The following is a 22,439-nucleotide window of genomic DNA, read 5'->3' as shown; positions in this document are numbered from 1 at the left end:
GAAGTGCAAGGAAACCTAGTTAGTAAATAGGGCTAAACAATTCATTCTTTTTTTTTTTATTTAAATTGCAATTTGAAAGAGTGTGATATTCAAATCGCAAGAGCTGCCGTTTTAATTATTTAATTAACCTTTAAGAGGGGAAATTTAACCTCATAACTTGGAGCGTGTGAACTGGTGGCCTGCCGCACCACATTCAGCGCTCAAGTTTGAAAAACCGGATCCACCGGAGCTTAAAGGTGCAGTGGGTAAGATTTATGGGATCTAATAGCAGAAATAGAATAGAATTTACAAAACCACGTTTTCATTAGTTTAGAATCACCTGTACCTACGAATCCGCGCGTTCTTGTTAGCGTAGAAGGAGCCCTTCATAGTGAGCGGCTCCTCTTCCAACAGAGGCCACCACATTGCATCAGCAAGCTTCTACAGTAGCCCAGAACAGACAAACCAAACACCGGCACTAGAGGCGCCTTTTCACCCTTAAGATGTAATTCGCACGCTTTATTAACTCATGGCCACTATTTAACCATCTCATTTCCACGCCTTACTAACTTGTGGCCATGCATTATTTTTATTTATACAGGATATCACCAGCGGGGCTCTGTAGGAGGGTGAATCCTCGCCATCAAAGAAGGGAAAACATGAAGAAGCAAAACGAAACCTGACGGCCACCGTAGGTTCTAGTTCTAGAGCAATTTCATCTCTGGATGCATCTTTAATTCATCCAATTATTATTATTAGAAGTGTAATATTGGTCAGAAAAACACAATTACATGTTTTCCCTAAATTGTTCAGCCTTACTAGCCAACACAGCTAAGTGGTGTATATGGTCAGTCATGTTTTAATCTTGTCCAGCTACATTTTTAACGTGAGACTCGATTTGATCATCCAATATGAAAGAATGCCATTTAATCCCACAAACGGGGAAATTCCACCTCCGCATTTAACCCATCCGTGAAGTGAAACACCACATACACACACACACACTAGGGGGCAGTGAGCACACTTGCCCGGAGCGGTGGGCAGCGCTGTCCACGGCACCCGGGGAGCAGTTGGGGGTTAGGTGTCTTGCTCAAGGACACCTCAGTCATGGACGGCGCTGGGGATCGAACCGGCAACCTTCCGGTCACAGGGCCAGTTCCCTAACCTCCAGCCCACGACTGCCCCCTAGTACACATTATCAACAATTTTTGTTGTTTTAATGTGTTTTAAATGGAGAAAATTTCCCCCAATGACAGAGAGCTTGTGAACTGCCTGTAGATGAGCTGACCAATCAAAATGAGCAAAAACACATCAGAACCATCACAACTAACAGGTAGTTTGATGCATTCAACGTTCAAGCTTCATGTCAGAAAAGGCGCATGTTCTGCTCTTCAGGCCTGCAAATAACTCACAGAAAACTATTCTCTATGCATTTAAATTGCAAAACCGGTCAAAAAAAACGCAATTAGATATTTTTCCTGTTGTTCAGACAAACTGCACATCACCGACGGCAGTACTGTTCAGGCCCAACATTGCACTAATAACAAACAAACCACTAACGGTGCAGCCCTACCTCCATCCTTCGCTTTCTCTCCACACCCCTTTGCCACAGGTCCCGTCCAGGGCGTGCCGGGGTTCGTTTCCTGGATGTTAGGGACGGTTAACCGCTGATTTACCTCAAGTGTCTGTGAAGAGGGACGCGAGACCGCCCTCTGCTGGCCAGGCCGACCTATGGCAGTCTGTCCAAGCAGAAGCGGAGGACCTTGGCCACTCTGTTGCGGGCTTTTTGGCAGGAGGTGTTGTGAAGGAACAGCCAGTTCTGGCGGCGTCGGGCAGTAGGGTCCGGATTCTCCGAGCTCGTGCTCCGGAGAGGCGTGGAGCAGCCCATCTGCGGCCAGCAGCTCAGTGCGCGAGCTCACAGAAGGGTTCTCCTCTGGGATCGGGGCGTCCAGGGGGAAGGGCAGTGACCCCAGGCACGGCGACCCCCTCAGAGCAGCCGAGGAACGGCGGGAGTCCAGGCTGTAGACCGACTCGACATCCGAAAGGCTCTCCATGACTGCGAGGGGGGCCTTACGCTCCCGCAGCTCCACAGCCAGCCGCTCTCGAGCCCCTGTCAGCACCACGGGAATGGGTGGAGGAGGACACTCGGAAAAACCGTCCAGGGAAATCTCTGAGCGGGCACAGGAGCTGCAGGGACAGAGGAGAGGAGAGGAGAGGAGAGGAGAGGAGAGGAGAGAACAACGCAAAAAAACAAAGCAAAGGTGGAGAGGAAGGAGAAAGAAGCGCATGGAAATTGTTGGACAAAAAAAAACAAAACAGGAAAATGGGTAAAAGCAAATGGATGAAATAAGAGAGGAGGGAGGAAATACAGAGGAGAAACATACAGGAGAAGGAGGCAGGTAAAAGCAAATAAGTGAGAGGAGCACAAACAAGGACAAATAAGCCAAATGAAAAGAAAGGGAGGAAATAAAGTATGTCGGGAATAAAGAGGGGGGTGTGGAGAAGGAAGGAAGCAGAGGAAAGGTGGGTAAGACTGAGTCATCTGGACAGGGGTCTATCTGCGCTGTGCTTGCCTGCTAAACCAGAGCGGGCGGGGGGGGAACTGGATGCTACCGTAAGTGGTTCTGCAGTGGGCGAGTGAGAGAGGACAGGGCTCTGTGTTAAAGACCGACAGAAGCTGAGAGAGAGCAGTATTGATGTTAGGCTGGCTTTAACTCTGATGCAACTTTCGTTGCTTGAAACTTACATGAAACAGAATTGCACTTGAGTTGCATAATGTAAAGCAGTCAAACTTCACCAGTAAAAAGGCCACATTAAAAATCTCATTAAATCAAAGAAAAAATACTTATTCCATTTTTAATTAATGTTGTGCTAAAACCCAAACTGGCCACTGCTTGTTCAAAACAGAAAAACACAGACACAGACCAGAAATATAACACGGGCACTTTATTTTACTCCAAATTTAAATATCCCCAGGTGCTCGGTCTTTAAAACCTACCACCTGACATCCTGCCTTTGCTGCACGTTCATTAAGACTTGGGCTCAGTTTCTCAGCAGCTGAGCTGAGATGTTAAGTGTTTATACCAGTTGAACTGCAGCTAAAATGCATTTTGGTGATAGGAACTGAATTGAGATTTAACCGCTGTCCCTTAGTTTGTTTTTGGGGTACTAGAGTCGGGGCACATTACATCGCAGTGGATACTGGGGACTGTAGTGAAGCATGTTGTGAAACTATAATAATAATAGCAAAAAATTAATAATAATAGAAAATTAGGGCCTGTGATTGACCCAAGGGACGTAAAGCATCATGCAACTCGTTTTAAACTCGGCCACAACAGATGCACCATCTCAAGTTTATAGCACAAGTTTCAAGAAACAGCAGTAAGAACTGCGTGATCATGGCGAACGTCATACCTTCAAAAGATTGATTTCACTGGATAAGTGGACAAGAGAACACAAAAGCAGACCCCACCTGACTGACTGAAGCTAGTTAGTTTCTCTTTTTGTCAGTTTCCTGAGCCACGACAACAAATGTGAATTTATCGTTTCTGTCAACAGCCGTGTTAACCGGTCAGCTACTGCTATCAACTGTTTAGACCGTTTAAACCACTGCTAAGAAAATAATATGTTGGTTTTTCTCTGCTTATGACTAAATCTGTCCACCGTTTCCACAAGTTCATGAGTCAAGTAAATTAAATATATGACACAATGCCAATGTTAATAAAAACATTTCATACAGAGAGTTTATAATTTATAACTTACACACACCGGCCACTTTATTAGGTACAGTTGCTTGTTAACACAAATAGCTAATCAGCCAATCACACGGCCACAACTCACTGCATTTAGGCCTGTAGAGGTGGTCAAGACGACTTGCTGAAGTGCAGACCGAGCATCAGAACGGGGAAGAAAGGGGATTTAAGGGGCTTTGAACGTGGCGTGGTTGTTGGTGCCAGACGGGCTGGTCTGAGTATTTCAGAAACTGCTGATCTACTGATTTCCACGCACAACCATCTCTGGGGTTTACAGAGAACGGAAATATCCAGTGAGCGGTCAGTTGTGTGGATGAAAATGCCTTGTTGATGTGAGAGGACAGAGGAGAATGGGCAGACTGGTTCCAGATGATAGAAAGGCAACAGGAACTCAAATAACCAACCAGAATCTCTGAGGAACGTTTCCAACACCTTGTTGAAAGTGTGGCACGAAGAATTAAAGCAGTTCTGAAGGCAAAAGGGGGTCCAACCTTTTACTAGCAAGGTACCTCTACATGCCTAAATGCAGTGAGTTGTGGCCGTGTGATTGGCTGATTAGCTATTTGTGTTAACAAGCAACTGAACAGTACCTAATAAAGTGGCCTGTGTGTGTGTGTGTGTGTATATATATATATATATATATATATATATATATATATATATATATATATCACAACCAGCTCATAAGAAGAAATACAGTGTTAAATACATTAGACAGATGTCCTGCGATGGAACAGACACTGTGAGGTGTAAAACTGTTTGATTTAGTGTGCAGGACTGACCGAACGCTGCTGTTTCTGCGGTGCTGTGTGGGCGGCGAGGGCTGCTGGGAGTTGGAGGCTCCGAGGAAAATGGTCTCTGCGTTCAGGTCCACTTCTGTAGGACTGACCATGATCTTCGCGGCTGACAGAAGAGCCGTTTTCCCTTTATTGTAGTTCTCCAGAACCTAAAAGAGAGAAAGAGAGAGAGATGGGGTGGAGGGGGAGGGGTGGCCGGGGTCAGGACCTTAAGTAAGAAAGCTTTAAATTAAAAACACATAGATCACTTGGAATTCATGTAAGAGTGAATTTTAATAAGGGTGAATATAAAGTGCAATGATGCAACATTACTGAAATGTCACATTGAAATTTCATACGGACTCACAGTCAAAGTCACTGAGCCCTTCACACAGGCTTTGTTCCTTTGTTTAAAAATTAATCCTCGCTGTCTCGTGTGTTTTCTCTCCCTCAAAAACACTCAGTGAATGCAGCACAGGGCTCCAGAATTCAGCCAGAGCGGATTAAACACTTTCTCTGCAAGCACAGTAATTTATTTAATTTCCACTCAAAATGGCCAATAAGTTGAAGTTGTTAATTTTTCATGGAGATACTTCTGATATCAGACACACCCCTAGCATGAAGAAGGAGAACGTCAAAGGAAACTACGTGACAAAAAAAGAGAAGTTTCCAAAATGTATAAAACACTACAGAGAAAACGTGACTCCTAACAACCACCTGGGAGACCCGGTAGACACCAAAACTGCCCCCATAAGATAAACAGCACTTAAAGCTTTGATCTCTAAGAGAGAGGAGAAGATCAAGCTGCTTCAGATCTGAAAACATCCACAGGGGTTTCTGTCCATCCTTCCACTGTGAGAACACCACTCAGCGCTGTGGGTCTGAAAGGACGTGTAGCTGATCAAGAAGAACCTCGCTGAGAAAAGGAGACGGACACAAACAAAGAAGCTGAACGATGGACTGACCACCCCCAGAGTCCAGACCTCAACACCACTGAATGGGTTTGATTACTTCAGAAAATCATCAACCAGCTTCTCAGACTGAACTTTGGAGGTGTTTCTGCAGGTTCTTGGAGGAGCTGAAAGTGAGTCTCCTGAAGAGAATGGAAGCTGGAATGAAGGGAAAGAGTGACTCACTGAACACTCAGACAGCTGAGATTAGATTTAGTTGGCGTGGTTTCTGTGCAGTTTCGAGTTTGGTCTCTGACTGTAAAGCTACTCAAACTGTGAACATGCCGACATAATTAGTACAGCTTCACATACAGATTGTACACTACACACAATACCTACATTTAGAGTTCCTTATCAATTCAACCTAATGAGAAACTGCAGAACAGACTCATGTTATATATATATATATATATATATATATATTACGTATTTATGGTATTTTTTATGTGTGTGAAAGGTCAGACTGTCCGTACAGACCAGGCACTGTTCTGGCTGCCGTGTAATCAAGCAAATGTTAGCATGGTAGCTTTTCAAACTGGCGACTTAATGTTATGTATTTATGCACAACTCTAAGATGAAAAGATGCTTCATTCTAAGAAACTTACATAATCAGAATAGCTCACAGTGGTGATAGGAACCAGACGTCCACCTCTAAAATCTCCCTCGCATAAAGTCACTACATATGATGCCAGGTCAGAGACACTGTCTAGCCTACAGTGCATCTGTTCATGGTGGAGGGATACGTGCAGGGAGTCATGAGGTGAAATAGTCCCCAAGAAAACTCATTTCTGATTTAAACTATTTTCCCATCAACATTCCATATAAAACTCAGAAGACTCGTGTGGGTTCTCTGGTGGTTCTGGAAATGCCTATATCTGTGTTGTCGTCATGGCGACGCCTGGTTCCCATCACCACCACTGTAAAGAGATCACCCCTTTCACACCAAACCCTCTCTGAATCTCTCTGATTACATCTCAAACACTGAATTTTACAGAACTGAAAAAAAATGTTGGAATTATGTTCCAAAATGTTGGAACTAATAATGCTCACCAGTTCCAGGACCCGAAACTTTAAGACTTCTGAATCTATGGTAACACTACAGAACTTTCCACGCCAGTATTCTTATCAGCATCTTAAATCGGTAAATCCAATTACTATAATAAGACACCTACTGCAGTATAGTACTATGATTACTATAGGCTATTAGCAATACTGATATCCTATAGTAAATACGGTTACTACAATATTGCTCTATATAAGCTCTAATACAACTACAGTAATATTACAGCTCGTCATAGACATTCTGTTTTGTGTAAGGGTCCATATAACTTAACACAGACAGGTCAATTACAGGTCAGATTAAAACACATTCACACAAACACAAAACTCCAGTCATACACGCCCAAGGATGAAACAATGGTATGTTTATTAATGTCAACATGTTAATGAGATTAAAACAGGTAAAAAAAAAAAAAAAAAACACAAACAGAAAATGATGAACGTAATAAAGTGTCCATGTTCATAACCAAAGTACGGAAATGTTGTGCAAGTCAAAGAGACACAAAACAAATGTAACACAGATGTAACAGTGGTCTAAATGTCAGGATCATGCCATGAGCCTATATGATGCTTTAATATAATATTACCAAATACCACTTAAGAGCCTACAGGCCATGCTGGAGATGTGTGGAGCCCACAGCTATTACAGACCAAGATACACATTCAGACTGGCTCGCATCGCTGCTTAATGAGCCGACCATGCAATAAGCTGATAAAGCTGTGGTATGAATGTATTAGAACCGCAAGATGCAGACAAAATCAAGACAAAACAAACAAAAACACAAGAAACACACTTTTTGTCCTGGTTAGTGACAATAGATCACTACAGCAAAAGGTCGATATCACTATAACAATTAAATGGTAAAATTACGCAGCGATAACAAGCATCCAGTCAATGGCCTCTTCCAGCAGGCCTGCTTTAAGCGAGTAAACATGACACCGTGTTTTGAAATGAACGGTATGTGACGTGGGCCGCAGAGCTGAGCTCAAGTCCGTCTCAGTTTACCAGAACCAGAACAGACCGTTACTTGCACGCTGCCCCCAACAGCAGGAGAGAAAAGTGATACAGCGTAAACAGACACAACACACAGGCTCTCTCATTTCACCTGGTCAGCAAAACCTCGGAACCCTTTTTCCTCCTTTGTCTGTTTGTTTGTTTGTTTACAATTTGCTGTCCTTTTTCACTTTGCACGAGGAACAAACCAATGAACATGGTCCAAAGATATTCGAAATAAGATTCTAACACGCACATTTAAAAGAGAGAGGGTTCTTCAAGGGTTCTTTAGTGTGGAAAACTCCTGTTTAGAACCGTGAACACTCAAAGAACCCCTTGCATGATTAAAGGGTTCTTCACATCATGAAAGGGTTGTTCACACTGATATGGATATGGTCCTATACATATGGTCCATAGGGTTCTTTGTATGGTTATGATGACACGCTTGCAACAACACAAGAACCTTTCTTGGTGTTATATGGAAAATTTTTCTTTGCTAAAGAACCCTTGGAGAACCATCTTGCTGAAGTGTGCTCTTTAAAAGTTAAAAATGTCTAATATAACCTCAAGGTTTTGTTACAGCAGCGACTTTTTGAGAGAATCCCCGCAAACAGCAGCACAGAAAGAGTGAGTGTGAAAACAAGACGCTTCAGAGAAAAAAAAAAAACAGCGAAAAAGAAAGAGGGAGCTCTGAACAGAACCGGAAAGAGTGAGCAGACATCACCGTAGCAGTACACAGCAGGGACACCACACCTAGAGTGAAACAGGATGGTTATTATGGAAAGGAATACGAGGTTTGGTTAACCCACAGCTCAGATTTGCTCAATATTTGCAGTTTAAAGGTCCAGCGTGTAAGATTAAGTGGCATCTAGTGGTGACGTTGCAGATTGCAACCGACTGAATCCCCTTCACTCACCCCTCCCTTTCTAACAGTTTAATGGAACCTAGCCAGGTTTTCTGCTGTCATCTGCCCGGATTTCATGTCGTTTCATGTTTTTCGCTTTGTTGACGGTGATGATTTACCACTTTTTCTTGTGCTAAATAAGAAGTCTGATCCTGCATTTGTCAAAAGACACATTCTTTTCCTTTCTACGTCTTCCAATCGGAGCTACAGTGCCACCAAACTCGAGCCGTCCCTTCAGCGTGAAAGCGCAAAAGGTCTCTCGTGTTTGATTTGTCCGTTCTGGGCTCCTGTAAAAACACAGTGGCTTCTGTTGGAAAACAGAGCCACTCCCCAAGTTCTTTGTTTACGATATTCCAATTCTGCTAATATGTCCCCTCAATCTTACACACTGCACCTTTAAATGACATTCAGTGAATAAACCTGGTCATTTAAGGGAAACTGGAGACGAGAGACCAGAAGATCAGAGATGTTAAAGCGTTAAATGACAGCAAAGTAGAACAATTAACCCAGTACTCTGAGAAGTTGTGTGTGATTGTGAGCATCTTTGGGAATTCTGCACACTTAATACAGTTCAAGGGTCCTTTAGTGAAAGCAATCCTACTTAGAACCGTTTCATGTATTAATGGTTCTTTGCATGGCAAAATAGTTCTGAAGATTGATGGAGAATGTGGTGTGTGTGTGTGTGTGCGCGCGAGTGTGTGCGTGTGTATGTATGTTATTTATTTATTTATTTATTTATTTATTTATTAAGTGCTTCCATGAAGCATCAAAGGGTTCTGCTGTTGTTACAAGGTTGAAATCCTAACGATTACGGAACCTTTTAGTGCCATTTACAATCATATACAAAACAATCTCCAAGCTGAAACCATGCGAGCATGTTTCTGTAAAGAACTCTAAACAGAACCATTTCTCTAAACGGAACCATTTCTCTAAACGGAACCATTTCTCTAAACGGAACCATTGCCTTTACTAAAGATCCCTTGGAAAACCATCTTTTTTTTAAGGGGACTGAATCAAGAAGTTACGGACGTTTTTAGCCTAGTCATAATATCTGCTTTACAGATTTGTCAGAATTTTCATGGTAAAGTGAGAAACATAACGGCTCCGCCCACAAATCCATTCACAGCAACTTCTTCTAGGTTCTAAATTCTAGGTTGGAGATTTAAAGAACATCAGCGAAAACCTTGCAACCTAACGAGAGCGGAGAAGGTGCAGAACAAAGCTTCGATGAGAGTATGTGTGGTGTTTTTCTAAGTGTAAATAAGTGAACACATCCTCTAGAGAGACACACTTCCGCACATTTTAACGCACAATTACTTTTTTTTTTTTGCTGAATTTAACATGGGGGGGAAAAACATTTAATAAAAAGCGACAATTGAAATGTATTTATTTTCAATGTGCAAAAAAAGCCACAACAGATTTTGTTGTGTGATCGAGCGAACGTTAGCAGGGCGGAAAATTTGTTGTTATCGTTTACAACCTGCCTTGATTCGATTCACTATTACAACAGCACAGCAACTTAAACTGGAAGCTCAACACAGCACAGCAACTCTAAACAAAGGTTGAAAGAGAGCATCTCAGCAGTTGCTATAAAAGAATGCATCTGTGGGCAGAGCATGGACTCGTCAAATAGCTCATCGCTAAGCGAACAGACAGTATGATGCTACTCCAGAGTGTTAACAGATGTACTGGGGTGCTCAGAAAGTGCCAGGTGGGTGTGGAGTATCTGATATTTGATGACTTCCAGCTGCTGGAGACTCTGGCATTTGAGCATCTGAAGGTGATGCTGCTGGTGAAGGGTTAACTGCACTGAGCGGTGCAGAGCTTTCCAGGGCAGCTGAAGGCTGCTGCTGCTGCTGCTGCTGCTGCTGTAAAGGGATTTGGGATACTGGCTGAGCAGAAACTGCTTCATCTGGGGGGAAAGTGAAGACACAGGCTAAATTTGGAGAAAAGGATTCGTCTGAAATGAGAGGACTCAGAGGGGAATCTGGAGAATCAGCGTGAGCCTCCTCGTCTTCAACAGCAAACTTGTCTGAAAGGAAAAATGGGTTGTCCAGCACCTGCAGAAACACCAAGACATGTTACTGTACATCACTTCTGCTATACAGGAGGAAGTGGACACACACAGAGATCTGCGATTAAAGTCTGCGCTGAGAAGGAGGAGATGAAGGAGATGAAGGAGATGAAGGAGATGAAGGAGATGAAGGAGATGAAGAGGTGTACACCCCTGCAAAAAACCCAAAGTGAAGGAAAGAGAGCAAAACGCCTTAATGCAAGGCTGCAACACAGGATCATCACTGTAATCAATTAGTCTAGTTATGGACAGAGCCACGCAGACAGCTGGACAGCGAGCACAGGTAATGCTGATCATGCAATTTTACAGTTCCACTGGCCTAAGCAATGGAGAGAAGCAGAAAAATTAAAACGGGTAAAAAATAGAACAGGAGGAAGAATCATGATAGCCCAGCAAATATTTGCTAGGTTGCTATTTAGGATCAAGTTAGCATTAGCTGATGTTACTGCTTACAGGTAAGCTTAAAGGATAATTCGAAAGCTAGCTGTTAGCCGGAGACCTTTAGTTCAGAATCACTTTTATTTTAAGAGATAATTCATAAAGGATTCCCCAAACAAGAGACATGGAGATCGCCCCCTACACTTCCTGTAGTGTATTACAGTCTGTCAGAGCGACTGTGTGGATCATATGAACATTATAGAGCTTTTTAAATGAAACAGTAGAAGCCGTATCGCCCCCTACGCTTCCTGTAGTGTATTACAGTCTGTCAGAGTGACTGTGTGGATCATATGAACATTATAGAGCTTTTTAAATGAAACAGTAGAAGCCGTATCGCCCCCTACGCTTCCTGTAGTGTATTACAGTCTGTCAGAGTGACTGTGTGGATCATATGAACATTATAGAGCTTTTTAAATGAAACAGTAGAAGCCGTATCGCCCCCTACGCTTCCTGCAGTAGATTACACAACTTTTTTCTTAAGGGTAAGGCATCTTTGTGGATTAAATGTTGCAGCCCTATCTCAGAGGCAAATTGAGCACCAACGCTGTCCGCAACAAAATGCAACAAATTTACCTTTTACAGATAAACACACGCACAGACACCAAAGCTTTGCAGCACCAGCATGCCCAGTTCCAGTTTAGCAGAAAAGCCTTCATAAGAACGAATCACCAGCCCAGAGCCCCCAGCCAGTCCACACACAGCTGAGCTAAATAAAGAAATTGTGTTGCTAAGAGATTTGTAGATTTGCAGATTTGCGTAGTGTCAGTTTCTCTAATCCCTCCACAGCAGAACTGATACTAATATTTTGTATGTGTGTGTGGAGTGGCTCTGAGTGCCTCAGTTCATCCAAAACACCCACAGAGAGCTGCACCAGAAACATGATCCTCAGAAAAAGCACATAAAAAAACCCACACAAACCTTGTTGAGGCCCTCCATCACCACGTGTGGCATGTGCTCATTCAGCATGGCTGGAGAGATGATGACCTCATCGAAGGCCTTATTATCACCCCATAGAGCGGAGTATGTAGGGTCTTCTTGACCACAGCTAAAGTGAGATTAAGAGATGAGAGGCAGAGCGAGAGCGAGAGGCAGAGGGAGAGGGAGAAAGGCCATAAAATTTAAAAAAAGGATATCACCATACAAAGAACAAAGCCCAAACTGCTGCAGGATTAAACTATTCTAACACGGTGCTAATGCTGTGCAGCTTCACAGGTTTTAAATAATGAGTCTGAAGCTGTGAAGAAACCTTGGATGTGTCCAAAGTGATGAACAGAGAAGATTCTCAAACTGAGAAAGCTGTAGAACACCAAGCATGAACTTCCAATGAAGCGAACATCCAAATGTTGAACGTTAATGACTTCCCAATGACAGTAATAAACATAAAAGTTGTAATAAAACTAACACAACAAATGTGCAGCACTGTGCGAAAGTCTTAGGTGCCCAAGACTCATTTTCAAAATCTATTTATTTGTGTAGTTTGAGTTTATTTGCTGAGAAAAATGTTAACATTTAAATCAAGAAAATGTATAGAATATTAATTATAATTTTCTGGATGTTAGTGTGTTTACCCATCTCCAAGCCTCTCCTCGAGGAAGCCCAGTATTATATGCAGTTATAAAGCAGCTCCTGGTTTGACCAATCAGTGCTCAGTAAATTGAGCTCATGATGTCATTGATGATATTAATGAGTCTCTGTGGCGGCTGTGAAGGTGTCCAGGAAAAATATGGACCAAAGAAATTCTTACTTTTGATAGTTTTTCTGTTTATTTGAATTATGAATACGACTTTATTCTAATGTATATTGTGATAAACTCACTGCTGAGGTCAATTGTTTAAAAATTGGCTTAGATGCCTAAAACATGCGCACAGTACTGTATAAATAACATCCGGAATATCTGAAAGAAACAACTGGAGCCATATAGCTAGTGGGTAAAGCCCCCTAGTTGTGGAGATAACCACAAACGCAGCAGCCAAAACAAGAAGAATCTCTTTTGTGTGTTCTCTCAGCCGAATACATTGCTATTTTAGTCAGATTTCATCAGTGGATTCCAATAACTACCTGAAACGTCAATGTGGGTTCAGTTTTATAGGTCTCTCCCCATTCAAAGAGAGAATAGTCTGTAATGTATGATTAGAAATAAGGCCTGGCAGCATTGCCATGACGACCATCAAGTGGACAGTTTCCTGTAAGGACTTTGCTGAGGAAGCACCGGATCTTCTAACACTGGGGCCAACGCTTGGTCTGCTGCACTTTCCTCTACTTCTTTACTACAAAATCGCTATAAACAAAAGGTTTTAACATTCTCACCAGGTTTCAGGGGGGTGATTGTGGACCACGTGGATGATGCGTCCAGGCAGATAGAGGGGGGTGGAGGCGGACAGGGCGATGCTGAGGTCACTGGGGTGTAAACACAGACGAGAGTTGGAGGGCGTTACGCCCTGAGATGGAGGATCATCCTCCATCGGCAGTTCAGTCTTAGGAATACACTTTGTGCCTCCAACAATAATCCGCCACTGAGAGAGAGACAGAGAGAGAGAGCGAGAGAGAGAGACAGAGAGAGAGAGCGAGAGCGAGAGACAGAGAGCGCGAGAGCGAGAGAGAGCGAGAGAGAGCGAGAGAGAGCGAGAGAGAGCGAGAGACAGAGAGCGCGAGAGAGAGAGCGCGAGACAGAGAGCGCGAGACAGAGAGCGCGAGAGAGAGAGAGAGAGAGAGAGACAGAGAGCGCGAGAGAGAGAGAGAGAGAGACAGAGAGCGCGAGAGCGCGCGCGAGAGAGAGAGAGAGAGAGAGAGAGAGAGAGAGAGAGAGAGAGAGAGAGTGAGCGAGAGACAGAGACCGAGAGCATGAGAGCGAAAGCGTGAGAGAGAGAGAGAGCGAGAGAGAGCGAGAGAGAGCGAGAGAGAGCGAGAGAGAGCATGAGAGAGAGAGAGAGAGCGCGAGAGAGAGCATGAGAGAGAGAGAGAGAGAGCGCGAGTGAGAGAGAGAGAGAGAGAGAGAGAGAGCGAGCGAGCGAGCGAGCGAGAGAGAGAGGGAGAGAGGGCGAGAGAGAGAGCGAGAGAGAGAGAGAGAGAGCGAGAGAGAGAGGGCGAGATGGAGAGAGAGAGCGAGAGAGAGCGAGAGAGAGCATGAGAGAGAGAGAGAGCGAGAGAGTGAGAGAGAGCGAGAGCGAGAGAGGGAGAGAGGGCGAGAGAGAGGGCGAGAGAGAGAGAGAGAGAGAGAGAGAGAGAGAGAGAGAGAGAGAGAGAGAGAGAGAGAGAGAGAGAGCGAGCGAGCGCGCGCATGAGAGAGAAAGAGAGCGAGAGAGCGAGAGAGAGCGAGAGAGAGCGAGAGAGAGCGAGAGAGAGCGAGCGAGGGAGAGAGAGAGGGAGAGAGGGCGAGAGGGCGAGAGAGAGAGAGAGAGAGAGAGAGAGAGAGAGAGAGAGAGAGAGAGAGAGAGAGAGAGAGAGAGCGCATGAGAGAGAAAGAGAGAGAGAGAGCATGAGCAAGAGAGCATGAGAGAGCAAGCGAGCAAGAGTGAGCAAGAGCGAGAGAGCGAGAATACCGTAAATGTAAATGTATACTCAAATAAGTAATACACAGTTTAAATACTCAAATGCACACCGACTTATAAAGCACATTGATCAAAAGCTGTTAAAAACAAGAGAATAAAAATAAGTCTTCAAACTTTTTTAAAAACCTCAATTGATTCAGAGAGTCTGACATCAGTAGGAAGATTATTCCACAATTTTGGAGCACAAACTGCAAAAGCCCAGTCCCGCTTTGATTTTAAGTTAGGCTGTGGAACAGTTAGTAGCCCCCGATTTGAAGACCTTAAAGCCTCGTTATGAACAGCCTGATAAGTAAGCATTAAAATTTTCTCTTGCTTTCAATTTTTCAACTCTCAGTTTTTTTAGGGCTGTATGCTGAGAAGAATGAGAAGGCTGGTGCTACAAGCGACCGCGCTGCAGTGCAGTTTGGGGTGAAACGGCACAGAGCTGTGTGGTGGAAGGCTGAGGAGTGTGTGTAGGAGCTGATAGATGTGATTCATTCGAGTGTAAGTGTGTGGTAGAGAGCAGTACTGAGATATCATATCCACCAAGATCCACAAAGCCTACTTTTATTATTTATTTCCCCCCAATTAACCCCTTTAACGGCAGGCGTATTACTCGGGCATTCTTTCACAACTATGAATTATTGGTTTACTTACTATGAATCGCTCAGTAGCTACTATGAAATATTCAGTAACCACTATAAATAATTCAGTAGCTGCTATGAAACTAATGTGTAAGTTCTGCGGTCATGAGAGTGAAGAAGTGTGGACCCACATACAGATAAGATAAGATAATCCTTTATTAGTCCCACAGCGGGGAAATTCACAATCCTTAATCTACCTAATGTTAGTCATTCCCAACTCCCCCAGTCAATTCCAAATACCACCAAATAATCAAATCACGTTTATTGTCGCATCACATTTACACAGGTGGAAAGTGACTGAAAATCTTAGGTGCGAAGCCCCCTTATGTATACATACATACACACTTACACACACACATATATTTTATATATATAGACCTTCAATTAAGACCTTCTTTTAGTCCTTTAGACACTATCCCGCCTCTCTTTCTCAAAGAGGTAATTCAAACTCTTGGACCCTTCATTGTCAAAACGATAAATTCATCCTTGATGACTGGCTGTGTTCCAGATGCATTTAAACATGCTGTGATCCAACCGCTCATCAAAAAGCCCAATCTAGATCCAAATGTGCTGTCTAATTTCAGGCCCATCTCCAAACTCACATTATCATCAAAGGTTTTAGAGAAGGTTGTCTATAATCAACTTCAGTCTTACCTTGATACCAATGGAACTGGGGGAAAATTTCAGCCTGGTTTTAAATTGCAGCACAGTCCCGAAAACTGCTCTTTTAAAAGTTTTTAATGATCTGTTTTTAGCTGTGGACTCCGGGAAATCAGCAGTCCTTGTGCTTTTAGATCTGACAGCAGCGTTCGACACAATCGACCACAACGTTCTGTTATCGCGCCTTGAAGCCTGTGTAGGCATCAAAGGAACAGCCCTTCAGTGGTTCCACTCTTATCTGTCAGGCAGAACCTTCTCAGTACACATGGACCAGTACACTCCTCTCCTCTGTGTCCCCTTTGTACTGTGGGGTCCCACAAGGTTCAATTTTGGCCCCAGTTTTATTCGCCTTATATATGCTTCCCTTGGGTTCAATTTTAAACAAGCACAAGGTTTCTTTTCACTGTTTTGCAGATGATATTCAAATATATTTACCAATAACCGTTGCTGATAGCAAATCTTCCCTGAAACCTCTGACCGATTGCCTGAGTGATGTGCAGTCATGCATGAATGTCAACTTTTTGACATTAAATACGAACAAAACAGAAATAGTGGTATTTGGTAATGATCATCTCCCGCCCAACATAAACACAGATAGTGCCATTGGCCCGCTCTCCTCTCATTGCAGCTCCCATGCAAAAAACCTTGGGTTTAAAATTTGTTTTAAAAAGTTTAAATTTGATAAACAAGTTAGTTCAGTCGTGAAGACAAGCTATTTTCAGCTGAGACTTCTAAATCAAAAAACTTATCTGCCACAAAGAGAGCTTGAGCTTTTATTACATCACGGCTGGACACCTGCACCTCCCTCTATATCGGTGTGGATCACGGCTCTCCGGCGCCTGCAGAATGTTCAAAATGCTGCAGCCCGCCTTCTGACCTCAAGAAAACGAGAGCACATCACCCCTGTGCTGGCCTCCCTGCACTGGCTCCCACTTGCTTTTAGAATTCATTTCAAAATTTTAATGATTGTTTTTAAATGTTTGAACTGTTTGGCACCGGCATATTTGACAGAACTGCTGCAGCCTTATTGTCCAACCAGAGCTCTAAGGTCAGATCAGCTCCTCCTAGCTGTTCCCAAATCTCGGCTCGTGTCTAGAGGAGACAGAGCCTTCTCGGTAGCTCTAAAACTCTGGAACAGTCTGCCTTTAAACGTGCCGTCAGCTGAGTCTCCAGAACAGTTTAAAACTGGTCTAAAAACACATCTATTTTCTTTGGCATTTCACCCAAATTAATTTTCCATTTCTCTTTTTATTCTATGTGTAACTTTTTTTTTCTGCCTGAATTGATTTTAAATCACTCTTTCTACATTAGTCTGTATTTATTGTGTGATTTTATTGTTTTATATTTTATTTATATTATTCAATATTATCATTGCACTTTGGCCAACTGACGTTTATATATATATATATATATATATATATATATATATATATATATATATATATATATATATATATATATATATATATATATACACACATATACACACACACACACACACACACATACATACATACATACATACATACATACATATATATATATATATATATATATATATATATATATATATATATATATATATATATATACACACATACACACACACACACACACACACACACACACACACACACACACACATATACACACACACACATACACACCCTCAATATACACATATACACAATATACACTAATATTGCACTATTCCAATGTACAGTTGCACAGTAATAAGTTATGAAATAAAACTATGAAATGTGCTGCTGTACACATTCCATACGTTCAGTTAGTCTGAGGTAGATAATAAGTGAGATGCAGGTACTGATATAGAAATCTTCCAGATTGTACAACACCAAATCAAATATTTCACCACTTTAGAGCTGTTTTTGGGTAAATATTTACAAACATTATACAGGATGAGCGGAAATATTTAATACAGTCAGAATCAGAGAGTTAGCTATGCAGTCATTTTTCATGATTATGCATCTTCTGTTGTTTTTTCTCTTCTGTGTCCGTGTTGTTCCGTGTAAGTATCCACAAGAATGTGTATATGCTCACCTTCGGCTTATCGCTCTTCTGTAAGACCTCGAGAAGGTGGCGGCGGAAACCCTCAAGCTGAGAAAGACCGATCCTGAGAGAACAAAACACACAGTGACTTCAGCAAAGTACAGTACTGCATCACACACACACACACACACACACACACACACACACACACACACACAGATCAGGCATAACATTATGCACTATTTGGGTGGTGGATGAGTGGACACAGTGTTTAAAAGCTCCAGCAGCACTTCTGTGTCTGATCCACTCGCACCAGCACAACACACACTAACACAGCACCACGTCAGTGTCACTGCAGTGCTGAGAATGATCCAGCGCCCAAATAGCACCTGCTCTGTGAGGGTCCATGGGGGTCCTGACCACTGAAGAACAGGGTAACAGAGTATCAGAGAAACGGATGGACTACAGTCTGTAACTGTAGAACTACAGAGTGCAGCTATACAGTAAGTGGAGCTGATAAAGTGGACAGTGAGCGTGGACAAGACGGTGGTCAGAACGTTATGCCTGATCGATGTATGTATATTTCACAAAACATGGAGCTGTTGTAAGAAGCACTTCATAAGCTGACATGAGTTGGTAGGTCTTGGGGCTAAAACGGTCTTTCTCTGGTTATCAAATCATAAATTTGCCCTGAAAATGTACAAAAACACAAAACAAAACACCCAAAAGATACAGTCGTTCTACAGGACTCACCTGGGCACGAGGTCTTTGCCCAACACTACAGAAGTGACAAACTCTTTAGAGTACTCCATCGCATCCTCGCTGAGAAACAAACACGAGAGACAAGCAGGTAGTATTATTAACTGTAACTGTCGGTGAATTGCATTATAGTTCACTATAAACTGAAAATGCTGCAAGATTCTATGGAGTGAAGAGCAGTGAGAGTTTTCAAATATTGTAAATAAATAAATAAATAAATAAATAAATAAATGTTTATTAAGAGTGGAGGTTTTGATATAACAGTAGTGAAATACAGGCGATCATTATTGTAATGCAGTGCAATAACCTATTAGCTCCCCAGCTCTGAAAAATCATCATACATGATCACGTTATCCTGTGAAAATAAAGGCAAACCACGACACAGTGTTGAAACCAGAGGGTGACAAACAAAAATCAGATTTGCTTTTCTTCTATAGCTAATCGGATTTAAAGGTTTCGATGCTTTATTGGCACGACATTATTAACTGAAATGATGTCAAGGTATAAATGTGCTTCAAACTGAGCTAAGAAGACAAATTAGATATGCATCTGATCTGAAATAGAAAAAATCTGATTTGCTGGTCTAAACAAAACCCAAGATCCTGACTCGAACAGACAAATCTAATTCACACAGTTTCCCCTTTTACCTCAACTGTATTTCATTAGCCAAGGCACATAAGCAGGTCTATTAGAGATTCCTTGAAGGAGGATTTTATTACGTTTCCAAAATTTCAACATTACTACACGGTTCAGACGTAAAGTTCATTCAGAGTAGTTTAGTGTGGAACGCTCTATTGTAGAGAAACGTACTGAGCCAGAACTGTTCACAGTGGTAGTGATAGGAACCAGACGTCCACCTCTAAAAAGCTCCCTCAAAAGTTACTACATGAAATGGTTATGAATTCACCGCCTGACGTCTGAGATACGTTTCACAGTATTTACATATTTGTGAATCCCATTCATGAGGGAGGGATACATGCAGGGCATGAGGCAAACGTATTATTTACGATTTCCCACTATTTTGCCATCATCAACACTACATATAAACTCAGAAGAGTTGTGTGGGTTCTCTGGCGGTTCTGGACAGTAAATAAAATGTCTATATTTGTGTTGTAGTCATGGCGACGCCTGGTTCCCATCACCACCACTGTAAAGAAATCTCAATAATGAGCCAAAAAAAAAAAAGGGCAGTGTCCATTTATCTTGCAGACTTTTTTTTTTCCATCACACTATCAGATCAGAATACGACATTCACGAATATCCACCAAAAATCTTTTATTTCCTGTATTTTTGTTTATTTGAATTCAGTCGAATTGTACATCGCTGCTGTGGGAAGAAAACCTTGCATCTCCATTTTTGGCATTTTTCAGTTTTTGACATAATTTGAAAGTGTCTGTTTCTCTTTACACTGTTTGTAAATTTCATGAGGAGTGGCCTAAAAGAAATGACCCAAAATGACATGGGAAAAATTCTGGTTCCATTGACTTCCATTGAAAATGAAGTATGTTTTTTCCTTCTCCTGTAAAGTTACGAGTTTGGAGATACAAAGTTTTCTTCCGACAGCAGCGATATGCTGTTTTTACAAAGACACACTAAAAGCAGCTTTAAATAATGTGATAAGACTGTAAATTTCTATTATTCCAGCCATGAGACTCCTTGGCATGGTTACCCCAGTGTACCCCTGTGCTGAGTTACGCAGAAAGTTAAAAAGAAGTAAAACTTTCCATTGAATTAGTTGCTTTTATCTTTCATTGCTTGTTAGCCTCATAAGCTCCACAGCAAATCTAAGCAAACTTCATACACGTCAAGTGGCAAAACTGTAAATGTCATTTTTCGCCAAACTACTCCTGTAACAGCTTCTGTAGCCAAAACAGTGACTCTCTGAACTGAGATGATACTGAATGTTTATCAGGCAGCTACTATAGAGGCAATAACATAAGAGAAATGTAAGCCCTATTACCAGCAACAGGAGCCAAACCCATTGCTTTGTTTCTGAAGGGAACACATTGGAGGGTTTGACTTCTCTATTAGGCCCCACTGCACATGGGGTTGCTTTGCATTGCGAAAAAAAAAGAGCAGTGCTTAATGGATTGAAATGGATGGTTTTACTGAGGTCATTTAGATAAGCCCCCCACAAGAATGAATGTATTACACACACTTAATGGGCCTTCCCATCATTTCTCCTTTCTCTTTGTCTGGCTAAGTGCTCTACATCTAAACTCTGCTGTCAGCAATCTAACAAAACAATAGGAGAGGCTGAGCACAGGGCTGGTCTACTGAGCAATATTACACTGTAATGGATGGCATGTTGCCTAATATCCGTTGCCGGGAGCTGAATGTAAAAGCCAAATGTGAAACGCTCCAGCGTCTCGAGGCTGACCTGAGAAGCCCCCCGGGTGGAGAGTAGGAGTAGCAGTGCAGTGTGGGATACTGTGGGCGGAGCAGGAAGGAGAGAATAGCGGCGGTTCCGGCGCCCAGAGAGTGGCCCACAATCACCAGCCCATAATGCATGGTTCCTTTACTCTGAGATAAACAAGAAAACAGACGGTCTTAAGAGAGAAACTCATGGAAAACAACAGCAGTGAGTCAATCATATTCAACCACATATACAGGGGTGGGCAATATGACAATAATTTATTATTATAATAATACATTATGTCAAAAACATGCAGACTTGGTGACTAACTCACTCCTCAGACATTTACACCACAAAAATGCTGTTTTGGAACCATAAATACAGTCAATTTATCTTTTTTTTCCCCCCTATACATCTTTCTTGCACTTTTTCTTTGTCCCTGATGTCCACTTAGAACATTTGTATAGTTTTATGTACTTTTAACAGTTACTCATTTATACATGACCATTTTCCAACCTCTCAGGCTGATTCTGTTACTGTGCCTTTAAGACTGATATGGATCATTTTGCCAAACTGGTTCAAAGTCAGAGAAGAAAAATAAATAAATAAATAAATAAATAAAACATATTTTGGACTTTAGACTAAACTAAACTTTTTTTTGAGTGACCCTGTACCGTAATCATGTTCATTTTATTAAAAAAAAGGACTGAACAATCCATTTTGTCACTACTGAAACAATCATAACTCTCCAAAAACGTACCAAATCTTTCAGTAGTGACAGTTTTAGCTCATTTTGAGCAGAACTGAAAAACACAGCCAGTACACGACCAGCAAACACAGCTTTAAACAGCTGTGCGCATGAAATCATCATCATAAGGAACGGGGATGCAGCCTTACTAGTCACATGCAGGGTGTGACTAAAATGAGTCTCCGCCTACAGACTAAAACTTTCAGTAGTGGCCTGAAAACTTGGGAAGGCATCTTTTCAAGTATTTTATTTAAAAATTAAACTCGACTTCACTTTAGAAATAAAATACATGGAAGTATTATCTTCACACGTGTATATTTAGGGGTTATGGCTTGAGACAGACACCTCTCAACATGCATGGTAATTTTGTATATATTTAATCATTATCTGTGTTAATGCATTGACTTTAAACAGATCATATCACAATCCTCGTGCATGTCTATGGTCTGAATACTTCACTGTTTATTTTAAGCCCATTTTTTATAAGTCAGACCAATTTGGGAGATTGGATGTATCTGCAACATGAGCTCTGGTCTGATTGGCTGGCCTGTATTTTGCTTCGATCAAAAAGCAGTCAAGGCTGTAACACTCAAAACGTCAATGTGAGTGGGCGGGGCTAAACAGCAATGCAAATCTATGGGTTTTTCATGATATTAAAGAAACAAATTCAACACAGGCCGTCTTTGCAGCTTCGCTTGCATGTATGGACTGTATGGACTGGGGAGTGAATGTGTTGAAACTACGTTCATCTCTTATTTCAAAAAGGAAAATTCGGCCGTATAATTTACTTGACTTCTTTTTTTCTTACT

The 22,439-nt window shown here is 42.0% G+C and overlaps 1 protein-coding gene across 2 annotated transcripts in view; it reads right to left on the bottom strand.

Moving 5' to 3' along the window:
- The window catches only part of dagla (diacylglycerol lipase, alpha), a 72,397-nt gene that overhangs the window by 1,748 nt on the left and 48,210 nt on the right, over window positions 1–22,439 (bottom strand). For both annotated transcript variants that reach the window (XM_017718151.2, XM_017718152.2), the window contains 7 exons: window positions 20,907–21,049; window positions 18,521–18,589; window positions 17,819–17,891; window positions 13,234–13,439; window positions 11,845–11,971; window positions 4,514–4,677; window positions 1,553–2,166 (listed from right to left, as the gene is read on the bottom strand). In XM_017718151.2, coding sequence (XP_017573640.1) covers window positions 1,553–2,166; window positions 4,514–4,677; window positions 11,845–11,971; window positions 13,234–13,439; window positions 17,819–17,891; window positions 18,521–18,589; window positions 20,907–21,049 — 1,396 coding nt within the window. The remainder of the gene's footprint in view (window positions 1–1,552; window positions 2,167–4,513; window positions 4,678–11,844; window positions 11,972–13,233; window positions 13,440–17,818; window positions 17,892–18,520; window positions 18,590–20,906; window positions 21,050–22,439) is intronic.

This window comes from Pygocentrus nattereri, chromosome 15, assembly GCF_015220715.1.
Source record: "Pygocentrus nattereri isolate fPygNat1 chromosome 15, fPygNat1.pri, whole genome shotgun sequence".
Lineage (NCBI taxonomy): Eukaryota > Metazoa > Chordata > Actinopteri > Characiformes > Serrasalmidae > Pygocentrus > Pygocentrus nattereri.
This window is presented reverse-complemented; position numbering and strand designations above follow the sequence as displayed.